Source organism: Rhipicephalus sanguineus, chromosome 8 (genome assembly GCF_013339695.2).
Source record: "Rhipicephalus sanguineus isolate Rsan-2018 chromosome 8, BIME_Rsan_1.4, whole genome shotgun sequence".
Lineage (NCBI taxonomy): Eukaryota > Metazoa > Arthropoda > Arachnida > Ixodida > Ixodidae > Rhipicephalus > Rhipicephalus sanguineus.
In genome coordinates, this window is record NC_051183.1 from 116,662,153 (window position 1) to 116,688,145 (window position 25,993).

The following is a 25,993-nucleotide window of genomic DNA, read 5'->3' on the forward strand; positions in this document are numbered from 1 at the left end:
CTGAGTGAAAACTGCTCCGCATATGCAGTTGTCACCTCAGGAATCCCACAAGGATCCCTTCTAGGCCCGCTATTGCTTTTCACTAATATTAGTTATATCTCTGCAGGAATTTCATCTTCTATATGGTTGCTTGCTGATGATTGTGTTGTTTACAAAAAAGATTTTCGATCACAATGATGCATCAAACTTCAGAACGACTTATCGCTCATTCCTAACTGGTGTACCAACTGGAAAATCAATTTCAATATTGCAAGGTACAGGGGTGGTCAAAAGTTCCCAGGCCGCAACGCCCAGGTGAGGAGAGCAGCTCGCTGCTATCGGGTCACTGTTATCGCAATCGCGCCTTGTCGCACGCTGGCGTCGAGCGTGTGCGTGAAGGGGGAGGGGCACCCCTCTCCATTTCTTGCTCTCCTTGATAAGAAAGCGACGTATAAACTTGGTGCGTCATGTTCCCTCACTGTCCGCTCGTCGATGTTTTACTACTGTGCAGCGTGTAGCGAGGCGGCAGCCTTCCGGAAAACTGACGCATCATGACTGCGGCCACATTTAGCTAGGCACCATATACATCACCATGGTTTTCGGCTTTCTGGAAAACAATAACGTGCGTTTAACTTTCCATTGGCACTGCGGTGGTTCTATCAGCCGTCTTCGCAGGCCATCTCGCTGCATACGGGCTTGGTCGGAGCCCGAAATGTATTCAGAAGAGCTTGTGTTGGGGCTGGTTGGAACATCTTAGTGGAATAAGCAGCGCTGCACAGTAGTAGTTTATACCTAGGTTCCTTATGAAGGAGAGAGCAACAGAAGGAGAGAGGGACACACACCCCTCCCCTTCCACGCCCACCGTGGACGCCAGCGTGCGCCAAGGCGTGATTGCGATGGCAGCGCCCCGATAGTAGTGAGCCACTGCTCCGCGGCCGGGCGTCGCGGCCTGGGAACTTTTGACCGCCCCTGTACATCTTTTATTTATTAAAAGCATGAAACCATTTCAGTCGCGATGCCACCTGAACAATGTGCAGCTGACACAACGCAGCACGCTGAAGTACGTAGGTGAGGTACCATCGCCTGAATGTTCGTACAAACCTCAGGTAGACACTCTCATAGCCAAAGCTGGTGAAGCTTTAAATTTCATTCAAAGAAACCTGCGATGTTCGCATGTGAACTCGATACGTATGGCATACACTAGTTGCATTAGACTAATCTTAGAATACGGTTGTGTCGTGTGGGACCTTGTCGAGGTAACCTTAATTGCTGCTCTTGAAGAAATACAAAAGCGGGCTGCCAGGTTCGTCGTGGGATGGTACGGAAGGAGCGAGGGCTGCACTGCTATGAAGGTTGAGCTAGGGTGCGAATGACTTTGTGACCGCCGCTATAAACAGAGATTAAAATTTTTTTATGTTATTTCCAATAATAAAAGTGAAATTACCAGAGAAATTTACCTACATAAACCTCATTATTCTTCAAAACATCTTGATCATAGTTAAAGAATTCTGGAATATCCAGCTAAGACGAACTTCTACATTAACTCATTTTTTTGCCTAGAAAAATTAAACAGTCGAATCAGCTAACTGAAAAGAATGCACATTGTGGGAACGAAGATATGTTTTATTCAATGCTGAAACCTCTACTGTTATGTGAACAACGATGTATTAATGTGTGAATGAAGTTGTATTATAAGTGCGAATGAAGATGTATATCATTCATTGTTGTACACCCCCTTTGGGCGCAGTGGGGTATCTGAGGAATAAAGAATGAAGATCAATAAATAAAGATTAGCATGCTCTTAACTGTTGATGTTTGTACCTTACGTGTGTTTATACTAAGAATGTTTTCTGCATTATTTTTAAATTTTCATGAACAGTACCAGCAGTGAATTTGGTTTGCTCAGTATCTTGGAGGAACCTTTCAATTTTTCATTGCTCTATTTCATCGAAGCAGAAAGCACCAATGTGTGTAAAATAAATGCTTTTATGTGGCGGTGAATTAAATCGCTTTTTAAGTACTTCTTATACCGTACAGACTACTGGTGTATTCGAAAATAGATCCTACAATGCTGAAGCAACTGTACGATATAAAAGTTTCTTATACAGTAAACAGGTGTGAACTATTCAGTACGACAGGTGACGAAATTTATTGCGCGGGGTCAGGTTGTTACATGCCACGAAATTTGCATGCACTACAGGTACAACGTTTAACCTTCCCGCCACTCATACGCAAATCCCCGCGCAGGTGCGAACTTCTATGGCGACAGCTGCAGAATCGCCCCTTTCCATTGCCTTACATCCCCCACCGCCTTTACTCCTCCAGTTACTCTTCGCCCTCTGTAAATTTCGCGCCTCTTCCATGCCGCACTTAAAGGGGCCCTGCAACAGTTTTTCAACATTGTCAGAAAACGATGCCGATCAGTAGTCGAGGCTTCTGAAAACACGCGAGCCAAACATTACAGCACAGCACGCGGCCTCGAATTTACGAGTAATTCTCAAAGTCAGCTAGAAATCTTTTCCTATTCCCTCAACAAAGGATACCATATAACCAAATCACCGCGCCATATAACCAAAATTCACGGCCATTGGCTTATTTGACCATCGTGAGCTGCATAGTTACCGCGACCGCCACAGGAGGCCGCGACGTGCCCGCACTCGCGAACACTGAAAGTAAGCCGCGCGTTTGTAACAAAAAAAGGTGCTCAAGGTCATGACGCGTGCGTGACGTAAACTTTCTCATGCTCCATGCCTCCCTTTTAGCTTCCAGCGTGCTTTCGGGACGAGAGAAGAGAGAAAGCGATTACAGAGTGTGATAAATCTTTGTAACTCCGCTCGTACTTGAGGAATTCTAAAAAAAATTGCGGCGGTCAAATCTTGAGGCAATAAACTCATTTATAAAGCTATTCGATGGCTACTTGGAAAAATGTTGCAGGGCATCTTTAAATCTTATCATGTGCGTGTGCCCTAGCACCCTTTGCCCTTTTCCTGAAACATATTTATAGAGGAGCAGCGGGCGGCAGGCTGGCGGAGGTCGAGGGCCGACCACCGGCAGGCCATCGTGGAGTGGGCTGTGAGGGTGGAGGAGGCTTAGTTTACGTAGTCACACCCCTCTCTGTCCCATTCCCCCTTCACTTTAAAAAAAGGTTTAATTAAGCTGTTCAATCATTCATTCATCCATTCCTTCATCCATTCGTTCATTCATGCGCCGTACGTCTAAGCTTTGCAATTGACTACTGAACCACTAAACTACAGAGGGTGCAAACTACAGAGGGTATTATCAGGACGTCTGATTGAAAACTACCATAGGCAAAGTATGCAGTAGCTAACAGCTCAAGGAGACACGTTCATCACGAAAAAGACTAAAACAGCATTCACTTTCTTTTAAAGCTTATTGTCAAATTCGCGAAATATACGCTACATTTAACTGCTATAACAACATTTGTTTTGTTTAGTTACTATGTATAAATACCAGAGGGCTTAACTTGCTCGTTTCTCGAGATGAACTTGTGTGACTTCATGGCCAAGGAACATAGTATGCAGCTTTGCGGAGAGTTATCAGTAAGCTTTGATTGAGGCGCGGAATTTCACCTGCTGTACTGCTATAGCTCTAAATGCCACCCACAGCGGATCTAGTGCTTTAGTGGCTGCAAATTCATCAGCATGAAACACACTGCAGCCTTTGTAATCTTTGTTTAGACTCGTAATTAGATCATTTTACTACATATTTTCCAGCAGCATGAAATATACATTGATATATCTACATCAATATAGGACTGTGTTTGGTAAATGACAGTGCAACAATAATAAATATAGTTCGAAACGATTCCCAGAGTCTCATTGTATACATTCGTATGTATTTTAAGAGCCCGAAATTCTACGCCTGAGGGAAAGACAGAACCGCAAGAACAGCAACGGTAGTCACAAAGGCTCTCACTGTGAGTATAACTTTTGAAGCGTAGCTTTTCTTTATACATACATGGAAAAGAAGTGCGAAAACGACGGTGAAACACAAGAAAAGAAGGACGCAGGACGAGCGCTGTCAAAAAAATGAAACTTATTGAGCGAAGCTGAAAAGGCGAGAAACTAACACCGTGCGTGCCTAGCATTCTTTCGCGCTGGTTTTCCAAATACGCATAGATTCTACGTTGCCCATCTGTCTACCTTACTACTTTTCTCCATACCTGACCTAATGTAAACGAAGCAGGCAGTTTAAAATTCCATAAGTTGTTATATTACCTGTTTCAGATCTATGACTCTTGTCGTAAGCAGCACCAAGGGAAATGTAAAATAAAATGGCTGACTTTTCTCACAGTCAGAAAAAACTTCATTTCGTCATATCCTGCATATAACAATTACCAGTAGCCATTATCAGCTTTATAAGTTGAAGAAAATTGTACTGAATACGGCATATGCTGCCTTATGGATTTGATTCGAATTCGGAGTTCTTTAACAAGCATGTCTAATTACAATGCCGAGCGTTATTCAAACGGGCATTTGGGGTGCGTTAAACCGCTGAGGAAGAGCGTGTGTGTAAGTCTAGGAATTCAAATGATCAAACATATAATTAACTGAACAAAGCATTGCACTTAAAACAGCATGAAGTAATCTTGATACCTTTGGCTTCGCCAATGACACATCAAAATCAGGACGATAGTTCCAGTTTCGCGGACAAATAGAACAGTGTTCGCTTTTTGGATTTCTTTGCATAATCCCGGGAAGCGTCTATGTATAGCGCCAGAGAGCATGTACGAACACATTTTTCATTTGAAGCTGTACACTGTAGGTCAATGTAAATTATGTGTTAATAAACGCATATACCAGGTATTGTAGCGGCTTATACGCACAAGGCTTATTTATAGAGCCAGTGAAAGATAAAAGAAAATGCGCTAATTAACTACCATCCTTTCTAGCTACGCAATCACCGGCTGCGGGCGTTGACAAGTTTACTGTCGAGCTGCATATCATTTCCGATAAAGCGCACCACCAATATTTCAAGAAAAATCAGGAATTGATTGCATACTTGGCAATCATGGCTAATGCGGTAAGGCTACTTTGTATTTCTTTTTGTGTACTTCTTTGAAAGAGCTGCAAGTCAAGAATATATGGAAATGTTCATATAAACATAGAAGGCTGATATCATGGCTGCCACATTCCTTATCGAACGTTCTCTAGAGAAAATAGCTTCTATACCCTAGGAGGAATATCGCTCATTATTGTTCCAATAAAAGCCTCTCTCCCTTTCTTTTACAGCGAAAGCTGTTATGAGATCATTTCACCGGCCGTTTTTGGCGCCGCAGTTGTCCGCCGCCGCCATAGCCGGTGTCCGTAACCAATATCGCTCGAAATAGGATAAAAACGAAATAAGAAAAAAATTCCAGGATGGAACGAGGTTCGAACCTGGGCCCTCTGCGTGGGAGCCCAGTATTCAACCTCTGAGCCATGCCGGTGCTTGAAACTGCTTTGCAAAAAGGTCCTATACAGGCTTCATGTCGATAAGGAACCACATTAGCATTAGCAATATAGCGTGGCAGAAGAGTAAAATAAGCACCAAGCGTCGCACAACGCAAATTCTGTAACCAGGCATCACACAATGCGAAATGCGCAACGAGTAGGTTGTTGAATGCTTCCAACCCATTACAAAGGGCTCTGCCATAATTCTTCATCGTCATCAGGCACAGCATCAACAAAGTGCGCATAATGCCTTACAGGCGTTTAGCAGGTACCAACGCTCTCCGTAGAATGACGAGAAATGGTACAGTGCCTGCTACCCTACTTCTAAAAAATTACAATGATTTATAGCGTAGTGGGTTCCTCGCAAGTGCACTTGTATTGGTTGCCAAGGAAGCACATAAGCGCATGATCCACTTCCTCAGGGTCTCAGTCAAATTACAATGACTTATAGCGTAGTGGGTTCCTCGCAAGTGCACTTGTATCGGTTGCCAAAGAAGCCCATAAGCGCATGATCCATTTCCGCGGGGTCTCAGTAAAGTTCTTCGCCTCCCCCCCCCCCCATCTCTCTCCCACGTCAACGTATGTTATACATCATGACGGGAGAGGGAAATAGCGAGCGGGCGTCACCCAATGCAAATTAGTTTCAGTTTCAGTTTCAGTTTCAGTTTATTTAGCAATCTTCTTTTTTTTTTTTTTTTTCAGCAATCATGTTAAAGCACAATGTTAAGGTACAATGAATTCAATATTGTCATACAATAGTAATGGTCAACACAAAACAAAATGCAAATCAGATTAAAAAAGTGAAAAAAAAAGATGCAAGGACAGGAATTAAAAGCTGCTAAAATGCAGCTTGACGGGATTCCTGACCCTAAGCAGATTGACCGCAGACATGTGGTCATGTAGAAAAAAAAAATACAAGCAGGTAAACAGGAAAAGTACAAGGAAGCATAACACAAGCAAGCAAAATATCAGTAAAATTAGCACCACATTTCAACTGCAGAGATAGTGTAAAAAAAAATCGACAAACACTGAAGAATACGGTATAAATATGGGAGAATAATGTGAGAAAAAATTGAAATGAACACAACTATATATATATATATATATACAAGAAACACTACATTGAAACGGTATGCATACCGAAAACACAAGTACATGAAACAGCTCATGTTTGTAGATGTACATATGAAAAGAAAAATATGCACTTCTAATCAAACAAAATATCAAATGGAATATGGTACTATCACATAATACATAGTGCAATGAACTGTCTCTGAAATAACATTCAGAGACAGTGTCTGGGGCTACTAATTAAATATTCTTTCCACTGCTTGTTTGTCAGCGTATCAGGCGTAATGCCTTTGTTGTTCAGATAATTCAAAAAGTTTGGCATTATATGCTTAAGACTTTTAAGGCCATAATTCGTTCGCGAAAACGGTATGTGCCATGTGTCTCTTTTTCTTATGTTGTAAGGTGTTGCGGATGACTCTTTTAGCTGACACAGTGTCAGAAAATTGTTTTTACTTTTCAAACCATGTTTGTATTTAGCAAGAAGATTGAAATTGTACAGTTGTTCTACTTGGAGCACGTTAAATGTTGTGAATAATGTTGACGTATGAGCGTCGTATGGAACACCTGCGATATGTCGTATTGCCTTCTTCTGTAGCCTGATCAATTTTAGTTTGTTCTTTTGCGTGGTGTTTCCCCACACGAGGGTACAGTAATTGATGTGCGAGTGAAATAAGGCATTATAAATAAGGAGTTTAACTTTTGGAGAAACTATATCTCGGAATTTTGAAAGCACTCCACATGCCTTGGCAAGCTTTTTGGCAACATCATACACATGCGAATCCCAGTTTAAGTCTTCACTGAAAGTGACCCCCAATATTTTAACGTCTTGTACAATACCTATCTCTCTGTTACCGAGGTGTAAGTGTAAGCTATTATACATTTTTTATTAGGTGGTTTGAATAGAACAGCCTTTGTTTTAGCAGCATTGATAACAAGAGAATTCACTTCACTCCTTACATAACTGGTGGGCCGTTTAAAGATTCCAACCCATTACAAAGGGCTGAGCCATAATTCTTCATCGTTATCAGTCGTCGTGTCAACAAAGTGCTCATAATGCCTTGCAGACGTGTAGATGGTGCCTCGCTTCTCCGCAGAATGACGAATAATGGCTTAATAGGTGCTTCCCAACTTCACAAAAATTTTGATTTATGGCATAGTGGGTACCTTTCTAGTGTACTTGTATTGTAGCCCCAAGAGAGCTTAACGGGCTCTAGAAACGCCGCTCTTCCTGCTTTCGCTGTGACTGTGCTGCGGTTTCAGCGCAGGCCTGGCGTTTTTTGGCTAAACATTTCGAGTCCAGAAGACATTTTCCTACGTCAGGGAACGCCGGGGTGTGGGTAATGATTCGCGCCTTGATATTTGTTTATTTGTGGTAATATTCATTTATTCGTTTATTCCCTTATTCTTTTATTGAGAACTCAAAGGAGCTGGCGGGACCATTGTGGGGTGGGCAACATGGAAATGACCATATCTATGGAGGTGTTAATCACGATGTGGATGAGTCAGCTTCTGGGCTGCCAGTTTTCAAGCCGCTAAACTACAGGCAAATCGCGGTTGACTGCTACATCATTGGAAAGAACATGCCAGCCTCGGGCAAGGAGCAGAAAGAAATGCTGCAGCAATGGGGGGTTGTCAGCTCGTACCGGAATCACTGCATGCAGATGACCTGTGCGATGGCCTCAGAGAACCACTTGAATAAGCGTGTAGCCACGTGGGGTCGAGTAAAATATCAATATGAGCATACGCAGTGTGGCATTATGGCCTTGCCAAACAGTTGCACAGAACGTCAAAAGTTTGAGAAACTTTAAAGCTTGAAACTAGAGAGAGGGAAAAGTTAAGCAAAATGCAAGGAGGTTAACTGAAAATTTTCCGGTTTGCTACGCTGCACTAGGGAAGGGGTAAGGAGGAAGAGACAGTGAAGGAACGAAAAAAAGAAAAAAGGAGAGAAATATAAAGAAAAAACGCACACACACACACAAGCACTGGGGTGTCGTAGTCGTTTAGCGAGTCCGGTTGACCGCAGAAATTTCAGCAGCGCCTTCATCGCTTTTTGGTTGGAAGCTAAAATGTTCCGGCACTCCAAAACTGATTGCTCGGAAAAGGGCCGTTCATCTAGGTATGCTAACGTTGCTGAGAGCTGTTGTCTCTGGGAGCTGTAGTGAGTACAATCACAAAGGACGTGTGCAATGGTTTCCTCTCTGCTACAGTAATCACAGGCACCACAGTGTGCTATTCCGCTTCGGTATGCAAAGTTGTTCGTGAATGACACTACAAGTCAGAGGCAGCAGAGGACTGTTGTTTCGGATCGGGATAGTCCGGATGCAATTTGAAGTTGAAGTGACGGATCCAGTAGGTGAAGGCGGGTATCCAGAAAACCGGCCGTATTCAACATTGAATGTGTTACATCAGGCGTGAGCGAGCGACTCTTTGATGTTGCATCGATTCTTGAAAGTGGAATGACTTCCTGCTCATAACTTTCATGAGCGTTCCTTCCACCATTATCGGCATGTTCGTTGCCGTCGATGCCACAGTTGCCTTGAAGCCACTGGAAAGTTATGTCATGCCCTTTGTATTTTATTTGCTGATTGGTTTTTCTTATTTTGAATACTAGTTGGTCTTGTGCACCACGATGTAAAGCTGCCGACAGAGACTGCAGGGCTGACTTCGAGTCTGTAAATGTGTAAATATCTTCCATTCCAGTGGTGACTCTGGTTGAATCCTTACCAGTGCAGCAGGCAGTGCCGCATTCCCACTGCAGTCGACGTAGCCCTATGAGATGTTCTAAAATGATAGGTTTCGGCTTTTGCTGGGAAGATAACAGCTCCTGCAGATGCCCCAACAGTTGTCAAGCCATCCGTGTAAAATTTGACATCGAGACTATTTCACTATGTGAAGGCGGGTGATCAGCGGAATTGTATCTGGTAGTTGTCTAAGAGATGTTTGTGTAGAGTATTAATGTAGGTTCTGGCCTCCCTAGAACGCTGTTTTCGAGAAGCATCGGCATTGCGTGTTTATTATTGCACTCGTCAGCATCTTGAGCGAGCCCCGACAATGCTCATGACATCTCCTGCAAACTACATATTCAAGCTACCCTCATTGTTACGTCCTTTAGGAACGGTAATGAATATTACCCAGGACTCTCTGGCTGACGCACATACTCAAAAAAACAACCTCTAGGATGGTTTAAAAACATGCTCGAAAAAGCCTTATGAGGGTGAGTCCTGAAATGATTGAGATAATTATCAGTAACTTCTCATTGCCTGTTGTATAGTTAATACATAAATCTTGTAGCCCAGCTCTTCTGAAAATAAGTTTGCCGCCTCAAGGAATCCGAGCCTCATTTAGACCAAACTGCGCAGAAGCTTATGCACTATGGTACTGAGATTTCCGAACGTATGTGTCCAACCAAATATGACGATATAAAAATGTATGAGGCAACCGAATGTAGCGGCTGTAGTGTGAAATGTGCAAGCTGGTTCTGCGGAATCCCGCAAGGTGGCGGAAGGGTTAACAAACGGAAACTCACAACCACCCGTTTGTAGCGTGAAGCCACAAAGAAATCCAACGGATTTCTCAGGTATAAAGCTCTTTAGTTGCCGAAAAATTCGTCTTCGTCCGTGGATTGAACCCGGAACCAACGCCGATGGAGCTAATCAGGATGCTAACCATTGGTAGTGCGAGGGTGAATTAATCGACAACTTGAAGCGCATAGACACACAGTATTGCAAGCCGGTTCTGCAGAACCCACAAGGTGGTGGAAGGGTTCAGAAAAGGAAACCAACAACAACGCGTTTTTAGGTCGGAGTAACAAGGAAGTCCAGTCTATGGATGTTGCCCATATTTCATGTTTGCTTTATCTGTAGCATTATTCTTCGGTTGATTGAAAACCTAATCTCACAGCGCTGTTAAACATTCGCATTTCTTCCAGGTAAACTTAAGGTACATGGACATGGAAAAACCTAAAATCAGCTTCCTTCTTGTCGGAGTGACAATGGCTAAGGTAAGATCCACCTCCAATTACAGCATTTCAGATGGAAAATAGGAATGTAAAAACTTACTCACTACGTTCACATGATTTCGCACTAAAATTATCTGAACGAAACTGAAGCCGTTGGCACATATGTATACTTCTTTATTCAGCCAGAAGACTTACGTATTTTTTTGTAAACGTAAAAAACAAGTACTTTGGCTTCATCAAAAGGTCGCAGTTTCGCCGCAAGGGCGAAGCAATGAATGCGATTGTAGCAAATTAGAATGTCACACGAAGAACAGGAACCAGCTCAACACTTTCTGTGCCCTGCTCAAACACAAAGAATGACGCTCGAAAGAAACGCACAGGTATACGCGGGATGAGCGCCCACACAAAAAAAAAACTGTCACAGTTACTTCTCCCTGATTGAGCAGCGCGCTACAACCCAACGCACTTAGATATCGTTTTCTTGAAAAGTGCGGTGCGTAGAGTGACCCTTCCGCGTCTCCTGCCGCGCGGTGGCGTCCGAAGCTTTGTTTATCCGCCATCCCACGTCGCGAATGCCTATAGGCCGGCCACGGAAACTGAGCGTCAGTTTCGGTTTCAAGGAACATGCGCGCTCCAAGCGGTTGCCAGGCATCCTAAGATCTGTTTGAACGACGTGAGGTTGATGTGGATGTTCGCATTTATTGTCTTTCATGAGTTTTCAGAAATAAAGAAATTTGACTGAACTGTAAAGAACTGTTCTTTTGTTTATTTGCGCTTTAGAAGCGAAGCTCCTTATGTCGCGGGTCTGTCCATCCTCCGTTTGTGTGGCATTCTTTCTTCTTTACTACGTCTCGTGTTTTCAACGACACCCGAAGACAACATTTCACAAGTAACGCACCATGAGGTTCCCTCTTGGCACGCTTTCTCTTTAGCTCGGAGTCGCCAAATGGAAGACAAGGCTGCGGAACGGAAGGCACGGAAGCCGGCGGCAGCGCGCGCTCGCAGACAGAAGCCTGAGATGAGAGCCCGCGAGGCCGAAGCTGCACGTCGACGCCGCGAAGCAGATTCCGCCGTTTGAGCCCGCGAAGCCGAAGCTGCTCGACAAGCTGCACGGCTGCGGCGAGAAGGCCCCGCCGTTCGAGCCTGCGAGGCCGAAGCTGCTCGACAAGCTGCACGGCTGCGGCGCAAAGACCCCGCCGTTCGAGCCCGCGAGGCCAAAGCTGCACGGCTGCGGCGCGAATCGCGTCTTCATAATGTGAAGGACCGTGAAGCGGCGAGAAAGCGCGCGTACCGGCAGGCAGAGCCCGAGGCTGTGCGAGCACGTGAAGTGGCTGCAAAACGCATCAGGCGGGCTCTGCCCGAAGGCGCTGACGCGCGGTTCCAGCGGGACTTCCTTGATAACAGTTTCGGCCATAGTTGCGGTGTGTGCAACAGATTGTGGTTCTCAAACAATCTAGTCACAATATCTTCCATCAAGAAGGACCACGCTCACGCCAATGCCATCGCCGTGCTGCAGCGCGAGTTCGCTTCGCCCCACTCATCATCATTCACCGCGTGGATATGCTGTGATTTTTTTGTTTTCTTATATTTTGAATTTTAAATCGAGTGAAGCGCGGTAACTGGTTGACTTGTGTTCGTAGCGCTTACCTCCGCTCACCCTTCCACTCGCTCAACGATATCACAAGTTGGATCGCGCACGGTTATCTTGCTCGGTTGACGTACCAAGTATGAATACGGGAAAGATAAGACATTCATGGGGCGTGCAGCGAACGGAAGCCGCAGGGAGCCACGTGAACGGGGCCAACCGCGTATTAGACGAAGATGGCTAAATCGGAGCATCACACGTTTTGCGCGGCTCCGTGGTGTGTTAACCCAGAGATTTTCATGCAGCTCCGCGAAGATTTTTGAGGTTTCCTAGTGACAACGGGTGAGCACAAGTATATGGGTTCATTATTTGAGCAGATATTCATTTTGCGTGAGTACATCAGTAAATCCAGTTCTCTGTAAGCCTGACGGGACTGACATAAGCGCAGTGTCTGTAGACTAATTCGTCATGACGGCAGCCTACCTGTTGCTGGCAAAATACGTTTAATGGAAGGCATGAATTCGTGTTTGTTCGGTGACAGTTTCTTCATCTTTTACGTTTCTCATGTGGCTCAAATGATGTGAAGCAATGATAGACTCCTTCCTGTTCATGGAAATGCATGTAGCCAGTTTGAAACTTTGTGGGCCTTATAATACTGTCACTGAAATACATGTAATGTACTCACTGATACTTGAGAAATCGTTTAACACGGAATGTCGCTGGAGGCGACGTTTCTACAAGTGGTCTTTTCTTCGTCAAGGCAATGCTGCCGCCTTTACGAAGACAAGTCAACTTGTGGAAACGTTGTCTCCAGCGGCAATCCCTGTTCAACGATTTCTCATCGCTTCAAGCCTCCATCTTCACCTGAACTTCTGCCTTGTTCGGTACCAACTTCTGTAAGAAAAATATGTTCGCCGTCACAACAGACGTGATTGAGTCAAGTAAGACGTGGCCAGCTCGTGATTGTTAATAATTTTCGCATTGGTTAGGATATTCTGGGTTCAATGTTTGCTCATTATGTGCATATTTCACTTGTGAATTGAAGCTGCTTTTGCTGATTGACACTTTCACACTACGTATATGCCTCTGCTTTTTACAACGAAAGACGTGATTAAAAGGAAATATTTATATTTTGCTTTTGTTCGTGTGCACAACACACGAACAAAATTAAAAAGATGGTTAACTAAATTTAACGAATGACCGCGTCGCCCGAGCGGCAAGCGGTCCCGAAAGATAGCACGAACACATTCCGCTTGCATGTGAAGTGGGAAAGGAGGTCTTGCGCGGCAACCCTCCTCCTCTCGGTTTCGCACCCTCTCTGTATTTCCTGAACTCACAATTGACGTCATGAATGAAATGTTTTGTTTGTGAATTTTTTCTAGTTGGACACCCGGCAGCCGCCAGTGGTGGAAGCGGCGCTGCCGCAGCGTATGAGCCTGCGAGAGCACGTCCCATGGGAGGTATAGGGAGTTTCAGCCCCTGGTACAGAAATGGGCACATTTTAGTGCGCATCTCAAGGGCAGTTTTCTAACTGAAGCAAAATGTAGGAGTTCGCCCTTGGGGCAATCTCGCGTGTGGTACTGCACACGCTGAAGCACATCCGAGCTCTGCGTACCGCCAAATGTAAATGGTGCATATTAATGGCTTGCCATTAGCATTCCCAAGAACGGATGTTGCGTGCGCTAGTTGTATAACGCGTTGTGCTGCAGAGCGAAGGGTCGCAGGTTCGAATCTCGGTGGCGCGCTTCGGAAATTTTGTCTTCTGATCTATTTTTCCTTCTGACTTTTATTTATAAATACATACATATACATATCCGGGACATGGCGTTGACGGCCAGAACCCACCGAGAGTGTTCATGTAAATGTTATTGCAATAAGACTCTTCAGTCATGTAGCTAACCATTACGCTGAACGCCTCCTACAGCTCCTACGGGGAGGCTATTAACGTGATAGGGTGAAAGAGTTCGTTTCGCAGAAATTCCCGTGTCGGTGTCGGCTTCTTTGGTTTTGAAGAAAATCAGCATTGTCCGTGAGTGGAAATTCGAGGTAGATGCAAATAAAAAAATAAAGAATGCTCGGTTTGAGGGGACCCACGGATTCAAACCTGTGACCCCTCGTTCCGTGGCGTGACACGTTTAGCCGCTCGGTCACCATAGATACCTCTAGCGAACAAACAGCGCACTATTTATATATACCATTTAGCGCTGGTGGTAGGCACATCTCGGAGGTTCTTCGGTGGCTTGGCAGAAATCCCGCGAGATGGACCAAAGGGCCCACGGGCGCGTTTTTCGTGCAGCGGCAGCACGGTTGAGGTGGCGACCATAAAGCGAAGCGAGGCTAGCGATTGGGAAGTCGATAGGAGCACGGTTCTATTATGTTATCGCGTTCTACTCTTGAAAGCGAAGCTGAAGCGCCCTCGAAGTTCTTGGTATACCGGTACGAATAGTTTCCGTACATTTATTACACTAGGCACATGACTCACCCTGTTGCCAATAGGTTCTGCTGTTTATATTCCAGAGGTTTCGGATTTACGCAGACAAGCACTAGCAAGAGGTTGCCGCTTAAATGCTACCCTCCCTATTGAATGTTTGCCCGATGTTGGGCATGATGGGACCCACGATCCATCATTTCGGTGGATTATGGGGGTGATGGATCGATGGTGGGCATTGTGCAAATGATGGGCGGATATTGCGTATTGGCAGATGATGATTATTGATAATAACATTATTATTGTCTCTGGGCATACAGTATTGCAGTTTTGCAATAATTACCATTACAGTATAACACCTTTCTACAGCATACATCACATGTACAACAAAAATCTGACTTAAACATGTTGCAGGCCCTACTGAAAACTGACCCACTGAATAGTGAGTCGGTGTTATCGCTTCATGTGCCTGTTTTTTGCCTTTTTTGAAAAAAGGACCATGACTTCGGTAGAAACAACCACGGTGAGATTGAAGCCTTAGAGATGCTGAGTGGACTACAAGCTTACAAAAACCAAGGAAGGGTAGCAGGGAAACATGACGTTGTGTACCTTATGACAGGGTAAGAAACAGCGGTGCTTTGCTTTTTACTTTCATGTAAAAATATACCCGTACCGCTCTTTGCACAATACATTATATCTAGTAGTTAGTACATTAAGTCTGCTTAATTTGTCACACGTTCGAACTTAATTTCATTGCAGCTGATGATGTCGATAGCAGTGACCTCTGAAGTAAGCAACTTAAGGGTAATAATAAGGTATACAGATGCGTTTCGTGAAACTCTGAGAGTTCAAAGGCAGAAATATGAGAAAATAGGCATTCGGTGCAACTATTAGCTTGATCTCCTTGCTATATTTTGCAACGTTGCAACCGACCACACTAAAATACTTAAACCACACTAGAATCCTTAAACCACAAGAAACATGACGCTTGTGGTGTCGAAGCCGTCGCATTCAATTTCACTAATTTGAACGCCGTAATGAAATGAGATTTGTGAAACGTCAAGTATAAAACGTTTCTTGCACCATAGACGCTACCTCAAAAGTTTCATCTAAACTGCACTGTGCTAGCTTTAAGGTCCACACTATATATATCGTAGCCGAATTAATACGGGCAAACACATTAAGCAGCGAGTGGAATTAAGGCAAATGGCAGTTAGGTTTCCTCATGTGGCACAGAGCAAATGAGATTAATTCTGAAGGCATTAGGAAGTTAATACCACTTGGTGTGTCCGTGCGCCATGGGTCCGTGCTGGAGGAAAAATGTGGCGGCCATTCCAAGTGCCATATTTCTGCGTGCACATTGTAGAAAAGAAAAGGAAGAGCGCACTGCTTTAGAATAATCGCACCTAAAGTATTTGTGAAGGAAAGGAGGGGACTCTCAAGGGCTCGTTTTTTCTTGTAATACGCAATATTACTGAGAACTAACAGACAATAACGCCAAGGAAAGTATAGGGGGTGTTATCTGTAGTATTTAGAATATAAATTAGAGCTGTGCGAATAGAAAAATTTTGGGTGCGAAGCGAATTCGAATTTTGAAGTGTGAATGCGAATCGAATCGAATATTTTTCGAATATTTCTCGAGTATGTCTAGAATGTTTCTCGAATACTTCGAAGTGAAATTGGAGAAAAAAAAGTTGGAGAAGATTCCTAAGCATATCCTTACGAGATAGCAACATGAAAGTGTTTCTTTTCGCTAGGTTGATGAAGCACTGGCGGGGTGGTGTTTCATAGTTGTCTTATCATGAATGAGGCAATGTAGAGGCCGAATTGTATTTATGTACATGATTTGGTGCAACCAAAGTGTTGCCGACAACACTTTACACGTGATAGGCAAAGATGCCATTTCCTCACCCTCTCCTCCTCTTTCAACTTCTGTAGAAGCCCAACTGATGTGGCAGACAAGGGTGTGCTCCCTTCAAGTCCGGAGTTCCAAATCTGCTTCGTAGACGTCTATACACAAGAACATCTGAAATTTTGGGTGCTAAAAAGCTTCGGCTTCCAATTTGTCGGACTTCCTGCCCAAATTTCAGGTCCAAAACAGCATTAATTGAGCCCCCACCTCTGCCACATCTTTCATCTCCATGATGGAACCAGCGTTTTCTTGAGCTGGTACACTTGCGACCGTAGCAGAGCTTGAAAGGCAGCTTTGCCGCAATACCGGGGTATGATGAGGAGAAGCATATAGAAAAATCTAGGCACCACTTCCAATCGGACGTTCACTCTCTCTTGGCAACGTGCGACCGTAACGGAGCTCGTAAGACAGCTTTGCCGCAATACTGAGCTGTACTGAGGTGAAGCATAATAAAAATATGAAGGGGTCACTTTCAATCGGACGTTGACTGTATTTGTTCTCGGGAAGTTCGAATTCCAGTGCGAATCGTATCGAATAGCAAACACTATTCGAAAAATATTCGAAATTTCGAATATTCGCACAAACCTAATATAAATGTAAGGAACGTAAAATGGACGAAAAGATAACTTGCCGCCGGCAGGGACCGAACCTGCGAACTTCGAATAACGCGTCCTATGCTCTATCACTGAGCTACGGCGGCGGTCATCCTCCCGTCCACTTTATGGGGTATATGTATGTGCATTTAAACCTAGGAGTGTTAGTCAGCGCCCATCGCAGCCACGGCGGCGAGTGGGGAACACTATTTTTCCTGTCTGTTGGCGTCACGTAGCACGTGATCTTTTTACGAGCTGGAAGCTGACCAATACTCTCTCGCATAATACCTGAAGGCATCAAGTCTGCCAGAACGTGACCCTCGCTATGAATGAAGGAAAGGAGGTGACTCTGAAGGGCTCGTTTTTCTTTGTTAAACACAATATTATTGATAAGTGGACGAAAAGATAATTTGCTGCCCGCAGGGCCCGAACCTGCGACCTTCCAATAACGTGTCTGGTGCTCTACCACTGAGCTACTGTGGCGGCCATCCTCCCGTCCACTTTATGGGGTATATATATGTGCATATAAACCTAGGAGTGCTAGTCAGCGCCAATAGCAGTGATGATGACGAGTGCGGAACACTTTTTCCTGCCTGTTCGCGTCACGTAGCACGTGATCTTTTCACAAGCTGGAAGCTGACCAATGATCCCTCGCTTACTACCTGAAAGCATCAAGTCTGCCAAAACGACCCTCGCTATGAATGCTACTCCTTGTATTCTTATATAAAATTTCAAATTTTATTGCAGGCTTGACATGATCAAATTTGACAATGGAAGCAAAGACAAAGATAATAGTGGTAAGTGGACTGTCCTGGAAAGAAACGTAAAAATACTTAAAATGCAAATAATTAACGCAATAAATAATAATAATTTTAGCTGACTCCCAAAATTACACATCAAAGTTTGTGTGGTCCATGGACTTACTCGCGAAGCGATGCTTTTGTACCACATGAAGACCCACTCTGCGTGAAGACCTTCTTAGTTATTCCAAAACTGAATGACGTGCTTCCCCACTGAGTCGCTTGAACATTTCATTAGGCTATGCTCGCAATTCGACATGCGCGGTAAAACTGATAGACAGCCCGAAAAATCCTGAATAATATTCTTTGTGTCTGGTACGTCCTATGCTCATGCCGCAGAATACACTTGTTTTACTGTTGTTGATAAATTTCAAAAAGCGTCATATTCTTACTGAAGAAGCCATCAATACAGTCCAGCAGTGCTTTATTAGGGACTAAGCTCACGGCGTCCAAGAAGTTTCAAGGACGCGCACCTCAACATTGTACGGGGACGCGAAGCACACAGTTGGCTTATTACTTCAAAAAATCTAAGACAGAAGACACTGTACTTCAACACCACAGATGTGCCTTTTCCCCCTCCACTACAAAAATCTCGAGTAGATGAGCTGCACTCTGATGTTTACAAGTGTCTTCCAATTACCTGGTAAAGAGGGTAGACGTTTCTACTTGTGATCGTCCATGTTGAAGTATTGCTGCAAATTAGTCCGGATTTTTTTTTTGTGTAGTGTGCTATCTGCCCATATCCAGCATTGCTGTAGCAAGTGTGGTTCTGCTGCAGAAATACAGCGCACTTTCGACATTAAAATTTTTAAGGCGAAAGCCTTAGATGCCTCATCAAACGCAAAAGTGACCGTCGGCGTCAGTGGCGTCTGTAAAGAAATGAGACCGACGCCATAGCTGCTCCGTCTTCTTCTCTTTAATGCAACACCCTAATCCCAAGGTGATGATACGTATGCCCCAGATGCGGCAGTCATTTTCTTCTATTTTCAACACATTCCCACCGGCGCCAAATGAACACGCTGAATCAAAAGACGAGTATTTTCTCTCAGCACTTAGAAACTTCGTCAACTGGCTTGCATCGAGTTCACTAGTTAGAGGTTCACGTGGTCACTAAGGTTGCTGCATTTGGTGGAGCATTTGCTGCGATGCATCTGCTGGCGATGTCCAGCTTTCACTTCCCCTGTCGCTCTTAAAGCTTCCTGGGCAGACACTACCAAAGGAACTCGGCATTCTGGCCTCGCGAATCTTCAATAGACCGTTATGCCAAAGTTTCATCAGGCAGGTAGGTGCACAGCAAGTGATTTCAAGGGCCAATCTTGCGTGATCAGGATTCATCTTATTAATCACCTTGAGTATCTAAGCCGCCTTCGTTATGGTAGTTTGCACCTACACTTCATGTTCCTGCTACCTCGAAGGCTGGGCCTACAGGACGGGTGTCGAGACAGAAATTCGTCGCCCTGGTCTCGCACGCCTCGAAGTTCTCATTGATGAGAAAATTTGTGATGGGCAGAGTACCGTTGAATGGTCGGAGTGCAGGGCTGTCGAGATGTTCCTCTCTATGTACACGTCCAAGCCTTGCAAACGTCAGGCTGTCGTCGTGAAGGGCAAGTCAGTATGGAGCCAAAGTAGACGTGTGGGCTCCCGTCTCGCGAGCCTCCAGACGATGCCTGCTTTCACGTGGCTGGGCTCCATGGACTGTCTTGCCTTGCGAACATAGGGCCGTCGTCGGGAAGGGCGAGTCAGTACGCAGCCGCAATAGGAGTGAGGGCTCCCGTATCGCGAACCTCCAGACGACGCCAGCAGTCACTTCAGTCCATCGGTGCCCCTGGCGGTCTCAGTTCCAGCCGCAGTCGTGGTCCCTTTTGCCGTTGTCCTTCTCGGTGTCGTCACTTTCACGGTCGGCCTCGCGGGCGTTGGCGTCGTCCTTATCGTCTTCGTTCTCGCCGGCGACCCTTCGGTTCCCGGACGGCTCCCCCTCCTCGCCCGACGCGTCCATCCCAACTAGCCGTTTGTCCCTGTGCTCGTTTTGCTTCTGTTTCCCCCCTCTTATTCCTCGTCTTCTCTTCCTTCACGGCCACCGCTTTATCATACCGGGACTTCTCGACCTTTGCGTCGCCAGGCTGCGACTCTCCAACCTGCTCTTCACAGTGCTGACACTCGCCGATCTCTTCCTCGCCGTCCTGGCAGTCACCATCGGCGTCCTGAACGATACCCTCGTCCACGTCCTTGTATTTCTCGTCGCTTACGTTCTCCGCAGCCTCAACATCACCGCGCCGTTCGCCGTGGCCTTTCTTTTTCTTCTTTTCCTTTTTCTTCCTGTATCCCTCCGCGCCTCCATCCTTTTCCTCGTACCCTCCAAGATCCTTCTCCGCACGGTCAAGATCCCTGATGCCATCGTCGTCATCCCGGAAATCCACATCCACCAGCACGAAACCAGCGCCCACCTTGTCGTCAGCTTGCTGGTCTCCTTCCGCGTCAATCTCCTCGTCCGTCTTCGGTGCCGTGTCATGACACGCACCCTCTGAAGTGGACGCGCCATGCGCGTTCTCTTCGGCGCCGACCTCGATGTGTTCTCCCTCGCACTCTATGTCGCCGTTACTCCTCGTCGTTCACGTTCTCTGCACCATCGTTGGCGGACGATGCGTCACCACCGCGTTGCTTGTCGTCCCGCGGTACCGGCCCGCCGCACGAGCTCGCCACGCCCTCCATGGCCTGCGCTGGCAGCGGGACGCCGAATTATGAACAAAGGCGCTCAAGGGCTATGATGACACGCATCTGCACGTCGAGGGTCATATTCCCGGAGAGATAAAGGCGCGGGAGGGTCTCGACCGGCCGTTGTAGCAGGAGCAGGTCATATTTCCCGTAAGCGGCCAGATCCAGGAAAGCCCGCTTCAGCATCCAGGGCTCTTCGAACGCGATATCGCCTAGCAGGAGCCGAAGTCAGGAGCCGGAGGGATCCGTCGCACGAACATTGGGCAGAACATCTCGGGGCGGGGTCCTTCCCGTTGGGCGCCAGATGTAGGGTTCTTGGTGGCGGCTGGCACGGAACCCCTTAGAGACGAGGCCGAGACACAAAGGGACACGTCATCACTCGTCCAAACCCCGGCCGCGACTCCCGCTGCCAGCGGCTGCTGAGCGCGAGCTGCGAACGCGGCATTATTCACGTTCTCTTCTTCTACGGTCGACGCGCTCGCAGCCGCTGCTCCTATAGGGAACCCAAGCTCAAGTTTGCGGTGCGACGACAGCGCCGCGCCAGCCGCGCTGCAGCTCTGTCGGAAAGCTCTGAACCTTCTGCGCGGCCGACTCAGCCCCTTTCACGGTAGCGGTAGCGCACGTGCGCACGCGTTCTTCTCTCGGTGCGGGTAACTGGGAGGCCGTCAGCTGCGTACGTTGAACCGAGAGATGCGCAGCTGTGCGAAGCTGCGCATTTCCACGATGACAGAAGCGACCCCGCGGAAGCGCAAGCGTGGTCCGAAGTATTGCGGTTTAGTGGCCAGCCACAACAGTGCAGACAAGGCACACGATTCATGTGTTAAACTGTATCGGTTCCCGGGCGTGTCGCACGAGAAATAAAGGCGGCAAGCGTGGATAGCTGACAGCGCTGTCTCGCCTTCTATTTTGGCTGTGTGAGTTCATCGCTTTCTTTCGTTCCGACTATCTGAATCGGTAAGTAACGGGGCGCATGCACGCAGCGACTGCAGTAATGATTACTCGCTGTCTTCTCGCATTGCTAAAGTCCAGTTACGGTTGTAGGTGAAGCAACTTTGTGTGTTGATTCCCCGTGCTCGTGAGACCTACCCGTCGTTGTTGAACGTTCACATTCGCGTTATACCGTTAGCGTTGCGCGGTTGGTTGAATTCAACTGAACTCCGCACATTGTCAGAAGTTCAGCGCCTGCATTTCACGCATCGGGAAGGCTGCTTTATCACGCCGGAACGGACGTGTGCGCATTTTCAGCAAGCTTTGACGTCGTTCTGCAGGTTTGCTTTGTTTTTGTCACTTTATTGGGGTGATATATATTTAAGCCGCTAAATATAACTGGTACTTAATACATGCTTTGCAATTGCATCTGCAACCTTGAAGTAACTACCTTCTGACTGAGCGATATTCTAGCCGCGTTCACGCAACAGGTTTTATACGCCTGTCATGTCAATATCATAAAAAGAGACTGCAAGCATGACGCGAGAGCCGAAAAAACGAGGCGAGCAGTTCATCTTGCTACACAGTGGTTGAAGCTCAGCTAGCTGCCTCGCGATCTTAATCGGCGGGTGATTTTCCAGCGGCACGGAGGACTTGACTCTAACCTTCTCAGGAAGCAGTGCCATGGCCGTAAAATCTTTTTTTCGCACGCCGCAAACGTTTGTTCACGAAAGTACACGGCTGCTACTGTAAGCATGCCATATCAAAACAAGAATCATATGATTCGTAGTCCATGCCCCAGAACATCGATAGCGTGTACGGCTTCATTTTGGAGTGCATGTGGACCATTATTCATCTTTAACCTGACAGAATGAGACTTACCTCGAGGTATACGTCCTACACGGTGTAATCACGACTTGGGAAATGCATTTCGCTTTGAGTCGGACGTGGTTGTCGTCGATCGTCTGCTCTTCACCGTTAACGTGATTGACGAGCCTTTCTCATTTTATCAAGTTCGCTTTTCGGAAGTGCCAGTCAAGCTTGAAAATCCTTTTGAAGCCGCACTGCAAGCGGTACATTGCGAGGCGCCGAAAGTGCACCGCGAGAGCTCTGTACGTGTACAGAAGCGAGCAGCAACGCGGTGGAGAGAAGGGAAAACGCGCGCTGCTAACACCCCAGTTTCTCTTTTTCTGCCAGAGATAGCGCTGCCTGTCAAGAGCAGCAGCGCCGCTAAGCGTTGCTTGGGAAGCCTATACTACCCCCCCCCCCTCCGGCGAAAGTGGGAAGGAGGAGGTGCCACGGAGATGGAGCTACTAGCCCTGGCTACGGCGGATCTCACGTGGCACACACGACCACATGTCAGCGCTGTCCATCCACAACTCCTTGTGGGACCTCATGGGCTGCCGGATGTCGTGACGGCTAACTCGCGCAGGGGTACCAACTCTGCCGCCGCCAGAAGACGGAGGCGCACCGCACTCGCTCAGGTTGATGACCACGGTCATCGGCGAGAGCATGACGGAACACCGATGCTCCTGGTGCAGCACTGGTCCCCCCGAGCTAGTGGGACCATGGTAGTCACAGTAGACCTGGCGGTGACGTTGCATGGCACCGTTGTCGTAGACGTTTTGCTGCGTCGTGTTTTGCCGTTGTAGCCGCCCGGACCATTCGCGTCTGGGTGGCGGCCACTCCTCCACGTGGTAGTCGTTAAGTTTGGCGACCTCCGATTCTTGGGCTCGTTCTGCCTGTTTGTTTTGTCCTCAGCGTCCGACTATTTGTCCCCGCTATCTGCGTCCTTCTCACTCACTCGTTGCACTGAATTGAATTCGGCGTACACCGACCAAAAGAGAGCTGTTTGTACGTCATCGAAGCTCCGAGATTCATAGCCTGACATCACCAACCCAGTGGCATCATCGTGCCAGAAAAGAACCCAGATGACTTGGTTACACGAGGTGTGTCATCGCCTCATCTTTCTGCGTCAACACTGTGGTGACATGGTCCGACCTGGCTACATAATCACCAAGACCCAGTTCCTACTGAGTACACTGAATTGGGAGAACGATTTGAAGTCTTCGTAGAGAGGCCAGAAGAAGCGTCAGTGTGTCCTTCTGCAGTGCTTATTTCAAACACTATAGTACCCTTTAGCAGCTACAGCACCCTGAACAGACTGTTAAGAGTCACTGGTTGGGTCTACTGCTTTGTTGAAAATGCGCTGGCGAAGCAATGTTGCACTGCCGGACCATTAACAGCAGCGAAGCTTCACAAGGCGGAACACTACTGGTTGCCGTTATCTGGTGCCGTGAAACCCAGGAGAAAGGACCTTAATAGGTGACACCGAGCAGCCTTTACGATCTCTCGACCGCATCGGTAGCCTGGAGGACTGTCGCGACGCCGCCGTTGGCTGAAGTTGACATACGAGGCCTAACCATCCCCGAGACCCAGATCGTGAACAATGTAAGCCGGACACCTGACGGATCTTCGCCGTGCAAAACTTTTGTGATGGATGCCACGCGGACTCTGACTTCGCCTCGCAACTCTGCCGGCCAGTAATTCGTTATGGTTCCGACAATGCATCGGATCATGGAGGCCCTATTCGAAAGGCGGAGTCAAGTAGGCAAGGCCGTCACGCAAGCCATCACAAACATCGAAAGCCTTTTACACGTGGAGCGCCCATCAGTAAGTGAGTTGAGGAATATTCAGTGAATGTTGACTGACTAGTACGAGCTTCTCAGAGGAATTGATAACGAGGTATTAGACAGTTGACATTGATCATTTGCAAGTGGAGATGGAGGAGGCTGACATTTATGTGCGCCAGGTTCTTCGAGCAAAGGTTAGAGCAGAATTTAAATCGCGGACACATTAAAAACTTGGCAGGTACACTTTGAATCAGTAAGGCAACAAATTAAAGCAGAAGTACAGGGCAAGATACTTTGTCCGTCTACGCACCACCATCTAGCCAATGCGTATTGAAGAGCAGTCTTGTCGCACAGAAGCCAGACGAGTCGGCCTCCCAACCAATAGCTGAACGTACTGAACGCCGACAAATGAGCGCTTCTACTACAGAAAAGACCATTCGAGAAAACCACACAGAAGGACAACCTCAGCTTCTAAAGATTTCTTGCATGCGCTCGGAACTCTTGTCAACGTGCAACACTGAAGAAACTAATGACAAGACAGCTGCAACAACACAGGTGTTCGTTGTGCAAGAGATTTCTATAATCGAAAAGCGGGAAGCCTTTGTAATTCCAAAAGATCGACGACGAGATATTAAGGATGCATGCTGTCCAAAGCCGACATAGTCAGATATTAAGTCCTCACCCCCGTGCGTACAAATGCCTAGCGGAAGCAAATCAAGGCCGGTTCATACGCGAAAAGAAATAGAAAGAAGACCATGACGACAAAAAAGCAAGTCTCTTGTACTGCTCATAGCTACGGCTGTTCGAGAAAGCTGCAGACGGCAAGATCGAGGGCAATGCCGATGATGGAGCTTATTTAGGCTAAGACGCAAAATACCGAGAAGGCGTCAAGGCCACGAATGAGACAGTCCAGACCAAGGCGGAGAAAGAAGGCTGATGCTTCCGTGGCGAACGTAGGCAAGACGAAGAAATCAAGAAAATTTCTCTGAAATAGCTACACCAGACCCTCTTGGATGTGTCTACATATGGATGTTCATGCCAACGAAAACCACTCATCGAGAGCACAAGTTCACCACAGGCGACGCGTTCAAAAGCACGGCTATACAACAAGCGTTGGAAGCACCGCTGGAAGACCAGGTGCAGAAGAAAACCCGGATGATCCTGCCTGGACTGAGTTGGACTGGATACAAATACCGATGAACAAATATGGTCTACTTATAATCCATATGCGTTAGTGTTCATCGTAAGGCATCACTTGAGGGCGCGGAGAATGTTGCAAATTGTGTAGAAGACGAGGAGCGGCGACATCATCATTAGGATAGAATCAGTATGTTCGAATGAAGACGAGGTCGACGGGGCGCTACACCATGGGGACGGCGGCTTGTCCTTTTCTCGAGAGCATCAACACGGGCGAGGCAAATACATCACCATTTACCTCATCACGACGTCATAAGTCGCCATAGTTTACATCGGGTGATGTCACGTGATGACGTCATCACTTAATATCGTCGCTTGGTCAAAAGTGAGCATATCACCAATGCACTGCAAAACCCAGTTAAGTGCGAAATGCTTCCCATTCTTTTAATCCTATACCAGTTCGGTGCGGAAAGCTTCAGGGCGAGAGCAATACAATCGACTGAGCAGAAAAACAAGATGGCTTTCGACTTCCACTTTTCTTAGGCAAGTGCATAAGGAAGCGTGTGACTTTTTTACAGTAAAATAACTCAGAAACGATGGATTCCTTGGACCTCTTTTTTCAACAGCGAAGCTCTTCTTAGTCGAGGCTTGCCTGTTCTATGGCGTAACGCTTGTCACGGGGTCTTGCGGCGTGAGGAGAGTGGGACACGGTAGGAGAGGAAGGGCTGCATCGCGCCAAGATGGGCGTGGGCGAGGCTTGGCGGAAAGGGTGAACGAAAATTCATCTCCACTAACGTGAAACCTT

At 46.7% G+C, this 25,993-nt stretch overlaps 1 protein-coding gene across 1 annotated transcript in view; it reads left to right on the forward strand.

Annotated features, from left to right (window-relative positions):
- The window catches only part of LOC119402329 (venom metalloproteinase antarease-like TtrivMP_A), a 67,808-nt gene that overhangs the window by 13,703 nt on the left and 28,112 nt on the right, over positions 1–25,993 (forward strand). Inside the window, exons 5-9 of the mRNA XM_037669472.2 lie at positions 3,845–3,916; positions 4,892–5,022; positions 10,432–10,503; positions 14,970–15,094; positions 17,727–17,776. Coding sequence (XP_037525400.1) covers positions 3,845–3,916; positions 4,892–5,022; positions 10,432–10,503; positions 14,970–15,094; positions 17,727–17,776 — 450 coding nt within the window. The remainder of the gene's footprint in view (positions 1–3,844; positions 3,917–4,891; positions 5,023–10,431; positions 10,504–14,969; positions 15,095–17,726; positions 17,777–25,993) is intronic.